Source organism: Lygodium microphyllum, chromosome 13 (genome assembly GCF_053477565.2).
Source record: "Lygodium microphyllum isolate KBCC chromosome 13, Lygodium_microphyllum_v1.1.10, whole genome shotgun sequence".
Taxonomy (NCBI): Eukaryota; Viridiplantae; Streptophyta; class Polypodiopsida; order Schizaeales; family Lygodiaceae; genus Lygodium; species Lygodium microphyllum.
Genome location: NC_141147.1, coordinates 94,942,205 through 94,948,414, shown reverse-complemented (window position 1 = coordinate 94,948,414; position 6,210 = coordinate 94,942,205). Strand labels below are relative to the sequence as shown.

Here is a 6,210-nt window from a genome sequence, read left to right as displayed (position 1 = left end):
AGTTAAACCTTTCTGTAATGTCCAAAAGAGTGGGGAAAGTACTTAGTAGTGCTAGGGACCTCCGAACTACTTTCTCTTTTCATGATTGTGAAACCAAAGGACTGGGTCGATGTGAAATCAATAATTGTAGTATCATGGCCACATCATTGCAACTCTCCATTGTTCTAATAGGAAAAGTGTCTTAGTGATAGTACCAATGCATATTTTTTTGTAAAAGAAATTCAAAATTTCATTTACTCTATAACTTGCATCGTAATTCCCCCCTCACATCTTCTCCCCCCTTCGAACCCCACCTAGCCAAAGAAAAAGAATACATCTCATATATACAAAAGAAGGCTTTCAGACATGGAAGTTCCTTCTTGTTGCCACAGTCTACTACATCTCAGTTGAATCTAGCACTGTTATTGATTCAACTTACCACAACACTTATTTCCGGATGCTTTTTCACCCCCATCACAACAGAAAAAAATTCTTCAAATACAATCCTTCACTCCAAAATCTTCCACCTAATCTCTTTCACAAGCGTCTTGTATAGAAGCCTTTGCTCTGACAATAACATCCCTTGCTCTGACAATAACATCCTCCAAAACCCCCGGTTTCTGTCCTGATGAGAAGTTAAACCATTGGGGCACCAAAGCTCCAAAAACACATTCTAACATAGAGGAGGTTCAATAACCCACACATCAGACTATAATCACTATGTTCATCTTCAAATATATGTCTTCTTCCGCTATTCATTCTAACCCTATACAGGCCCCATACAGAGAGAGAAAAGTGCCACAAAAAGTAACTGGATCAAGAGATGCACATGCCTGAGCATGATCTCATAAGTACTCAGTACAGGCACATAATACAACTGCAACCAAGGCGCTGCAACTCTACAATGATGTCATCCAAGCGTATCCTAGTACAAACTTACTAAGATGTAGTGTGCCTGAAATGTATCCCCATCCTGCTCACTGTTTAATCACATCGAGAGATTGAACTTAGTACAAATTGGACCTCCAGATAATGAATGTGCTCCTAAACTACTAAGCTTGTATAGTAGAAATGCAGTATGCTACCTGTAAAGCAAGCATGAACAGATAAATGTAGCATAATAAACAGAGAAAAGTAGTGTAAGGTTGCATCCTGAAAGTCCTATTTACTTACTAACATAACTTGGTGAGCCTTAAGGCTTCTGTCTAATGCTCAGAGGATTTTTCTATTAATAATTTCATGCCCTCCCGCTGCCATCGCACTCAAGTAATGCTTAGTGTGGTTTGAGAAAGTAATAGCTAAACCTTCTTACCCAAAACTGATCACACAGAAGATTATGCTAAGAGGCTTTCTTTCCCAGGACTACTGTAACAGTCAAGAACTCTGACAAAGAGGCTCTAAAACTCAATCTACTACATTTAGTTAGCAAGAACTGAGTTCCATCAGACTGGATTGAAGCTTCTTGTTTCGGATATCATACAAAGTTTACTCTATTTAGTTGAGTATTGACGTGGGTAGAAACTCCAAAAAGGAAGGCACAACTATAGTATAGAATGAAATAGAGGTTAAGAGAGAGGACACAAGCAAAAGGCAAATACCAATTAATTAATCTCATGAGAGGCTACAACATGATGCTGATAAAATTTTCTCACTGGGCGGCATCTTCATTCCCTTCCATACTTTGTGCAAGTATCTGCTCTGCTCTTCTCTTCTTCTCATCCTTCTCTTCCTCCTTAGGTGGTGGACGTGTTTTCTTCCTGTCTTTGCTGCCTCCAAGACTCAGACAGGCAGAGATGGTCTTCTGCTGTGCCTTTTTACTAGAATCCATAGTCAGGAGCACTGGCATTCGATCTTTGGGATCAGGTAGAGTACTAGGTTGCCTGGACTGATTCCCACCTCCCTCAAACTCCCTTCTTGCAGCTTCCAGTGCAGGTGCAAATGCTTCTAGCACCGAAGGTAGAGCTACTTGGCCTTTTACCTTTTGGCTCTTGGATACTGGAGCCTGCATATCCTTGAAAGTGAAGTCAAGTGGTGAAACTTCTTTAGCATCAGGTGGAAGAGGAGGAGCAAGAAAAGGGTTCTGTACAGTTGCAGGTGGCCGCTTGCTTTTCATCTTCCCCTGACCGCCATCACCCTCAGGCTTCCCATAGTTCTCCTGATCCAAGCCAGGTCCTCCTACTGCTTGACTTCGCACAAGTGGCAACACACCCAAATCTGATGCATTTTCACAGGATGGGGATGCTCCAGAAGAGGACAATCTCAAGTGCAAAGAGACCAAGGACCGCTCAGCCTTGCGGCGCTGTCTTGCTTGGTCGAGCTTGTCCAGTTTAGGATCAGTTTTCCTGTCATTCCACACAGGGGTTGATTTGTATGTGTGGGGATCAGGAAATGCAGGAAGCCATGGGGGGATATGCGGGTGAGGAGGCTGCTCCCCAAGTTGGGCAAAGCTGGGGGTAAGGCTCCGCTTCTTGACGATAGGGAAGTGCGGCACTGGCTTGATGAACGGAATTTCATCACCAAACTCGACGAAACGCATCAATTCCTTTACGGTACCAGAATCCGAAACGGGGCTATGTATGTCAGCCAAGCCACCACCTCCGGTGCTGCCATTAACATCCTCCAGTGCAGAGATGACATCGAGAGCATTGCTGTGCGTTCTCCCGGCGAGATTGGCATAGAACTGGGAGGCCTTGCCGACATCAGACAAGTACCGAATCGCAATGTCTGCTAGGGTATCTACTGCCGAGAGCTGGATGGAGTTGAAGCCAGTGGCATCACAGATTTGCAGGATGGCCGTTTTGGCGACCTCGCGAGGAAACCTATCCCCGTCTGTGCAGGCCTCTGCCATGGCAGGGGTGGAGCTGCTGCTGGCATTGCCGGGGATGCTGGCGTTCGGCACCATGTCGGCACTCGCTACAGGCCTGCCTCGAATTCGAAACCATAAAACAATGTTGGGTAGAGCAACATGTACTTCTGATCCACCTCTAGGAATCGAGCCAACACCCTTCATGCACTGTCACAATACACAAAATAGTCTTCACCTTCCCTAACCTTAGAGAGCTTGGAAGTACCACTAGAAATCTTCACTCTATCTTTAAGTGGCTCTAATGTCACTTACCAACACCACTCGGAGTACGAGTAGAAATCTTCACTCTATCTTGAAGTGGACCTTCTATCACTTACCAACAACACACCACACAAAGCACAGCATTTCAAAACCCTAGTGCGCTTCACACCCTAAGCCAAGGCCCTTGTGCCTCCTCGTGCAACGTTGTGCATTCTAAGTGTTCTCTTAAGCTTCCATATGCATGTTCAGCAAGTCATTTAAAGGATAGTGGCAAGTTGATGTGCTAGTTCTTTGCCCTTGAGACCAAAGTTCCAAGTCATCCCTACGTTTCATGCACCAATTCTGTTGTGGGAAAAATCCTATGCCCATTCCTATTCATGAGCTTAATGTTACATGCATAGCTTAACTTGCTCTATAGTGATTTTGTTGTTCCATCTAGTATGTTTCCTACACGCAAACACATCATGAAGCTAGTGTCGCATGTGAGCGAGTAGCACAATACCAAAAGTTGAAAGAGAAAAGTATAAAAGAATGTCTCTTATAGTATAATGTGTCCTTGATCTAGATTGTTGGGGGTAAAGGCGCCTCCGCCTAGCCGCCCGTGTATTACTACACTAACAGTCACCGCCACTGCACACTGCAGGTGGCGGGCGCCCGTCACCGTCACTTTATTCTTTATTCTTTTAGTGATAGTTTGAATAAAGGAAGGCCCGGCCACACATTGTGACTGTTGGAGTTCCCATTTCTAGTCTCTCCCTTTCTTGCTCTTGCTCTCCCGCCATAGCTCTCGAGTCCAACCTTTGATCCGTCACTCCTTTTCAACTGGTATCAGAGCTCGACTTCCCGACTCTTGAGCTTGGCTCGTGGCATTCTCAGCTTCCCATCGACTCCCTACTTGCATTGGGTCTCCTTCCTGATAGCCATATCCGACTCCTTCGAGCTCCCGTCACTCCCCGGCTTCCCGAGCACCTTCCTGGCATTGTTGGGCACCTTCATGGCATTACATCAGAGGTATTTGATCATTTTCTTCAGGGTTTACTTCAGTTCTCAGGTCTCACAGGCTATAAACAAGTTGTGGGCAGCCATAGCTCACACCTCTTGGAGCTTTCTTCACCTGGATCTTGCTTCTAGCCTACCAAGGCTTGCTGAGGCTTGGTGTAGGTCTTCTTTGCCCCCCATTTGTACCCCCATTGGGCCCCATTGTTGACACGTGGGACAACAGATCCTCCCAGCCAGCTCACTTTTTTTTTTTGCGCCTATTTCAAAATCTTGCCTAAAAATTACTCTTTTTGTCATATCTCGAGCATTCGGAACCCGATTCAGGCAAGGTAAGAGTCTAAGTTGGGGTTTTGGCACACATCGGACACGATGGTGATGTCAGATTTGCCAAATTTTAATGACAGAATCTTTTGCAACAGATTTCAGGTCTGAGACAGCATGTATTTGTATGCCTATGCTTGTTTGGGCATGACTACATAATCGGTTTGATGCCTATTGTATTCCGATTGATTGGGGGATTAAAGCTACATGTAATGCTATGATTTTGGCCTGATTTTGGGGCTGGAAATACACAATTTATAACAGTAAATGCATGCTGAATACTCTTGGGCTGAAGCTATCTTTCATGCTTTGACATATGCCTATTGGTTCCAGATGTATGTCTTGGGTTATGCTATTATGTATTGATTATCGAGGGACGACTTTGAGCTTGTCATTGAATCCGGATGCTTTTGGAAGCTTGAGCTTATTTCAGCCCGCACTTATTGACATTGGTATATGCTTTGATAGTGATGCTTCTTGGGTTTATGCATATTCGTTGCCTACGGCTTGATGCTCATGTCACGGTTGATTACCCTATGCATACGTTGAGCTTGAGTGCTCATTGAAACTCCACCTTGGATACATTTTGGATTATTTGGAGTAGTATTGGATGTTACTTGGCTTGTTAGAGTTTGGATTGGGATGTATTTGATGTCTTACATGGTTACGGATGCTACATACGGATGCTCTACCGCCTACACGTTCGGGATGTACTATTGATGTATTGTCTTGGACTTATGTCATTGGCGTTGTGTCTTGCCTTGGCTTGAGCTCTTGAGCTTGTACATACAACTTTTGTGCCAGTGGGAGCATTCTTGAATGCTTATCAGACATTGAGCAGGCAGTACTTTTATGCATTGAGCCGTTACATGCCATTGAGTAATTACAGACACTTGAGACTTTGGGACTTCTTACCTTTTGGAATGATACATCATATGTCTTGGTTCACTGTATGCTTATGAGCTAAGTCTCAATGTTGGATCCGTATCTTTGTGAACTGACACCTACTTGTGTCAAGTTTTGGTAGTTGTAGGAATACTTTGCCCCGTTGACTGGGAGGTGTGCCTACTCACTGGCAGATGTTTGTATGACATACTTGGGTGTTGGATTCATGCTTATCAACCGTCATATGCTTATGCTATGTCCGCATGATGCCGGCTTTGGTCTTGGCAATATCTGATCGCCTTGGGATCCAATTTTGGCACTGTTAGCTCTCTTTTACTGAAATCTGAAATTTATTACAGCAAACATATATGTATGGATTGACGTGGGTTTTTCATACTGAAACACTCTGAAATGATGTACTTTCACTAGTACTTAGGGGGCAACAGCTTTGGTTCCACTTTCCTCGCCATTTTCCCTCGATTTTGGTGATTTTTTTGTCATTTTCTGCAGTAAACAGCAAGCACTTTTGAACTGTCTACAGTCTTTCAGCCTGCATTATGGCGAGTTCATCCACTGATCATGCTATTTTCAACATCACTAAGCTTGATGGTACGAATTACTCTTATTAGAAGAGCCATATTTGGCAAGTGTTGGTGCAAAAATCGCAAATCAAACCTTTCAAGTTAAGCGGGCATCTGCCTGCAACTATGCCAGATGAGGAATGGCTTGAGCTTGATGAGTTATGCAAGTCCACCATTGTATTGTCTCTCACAGAACAGGTTCACTATAATGTATTTGAGGAAGAACAGAGTGCATGCCAGTTGTGGGATAAAATCAAGAATCTCTATGACAAGAAAAGTCTAGCGAGTCAAATGTATTGGGCTGAAGCAGCTTATGGATCTACGCATGAAGGAGAATGTGACTATGTCTACTCACTTGAGCCAGTTCCATGCTATACT

At 44.0% G+C, this 6,210-nt stretch overlaps 1 protein-coding gene across 1 annotated transcript; it reads right to left on the bottom strand.

Moving 5' to 3' along the window:
- Nucleotides 1–1,406: 1,406 nt before the first annotated feature.
- LOC148026922 (uncharacterized) lies at nucleotides 1,407–2,980 on the bottom strand. The gene has a single exon (XM_087690540.1). The coding sequence runs from the start codon at nucleotides 2,879–2,881 to the stop codon at nucleotides 1,628–1,630; it is 1,254 nt and encodes a 417-aa protein (XP_087546666.1). The 5' UTR covers nucleotides 2,882–2,980; the 3' UTR covers nucleotides 1,407–1,627.
- Between the last annotated feature and the right edge of the window lie 3,230 nt (nucleotides 2,981–6,210).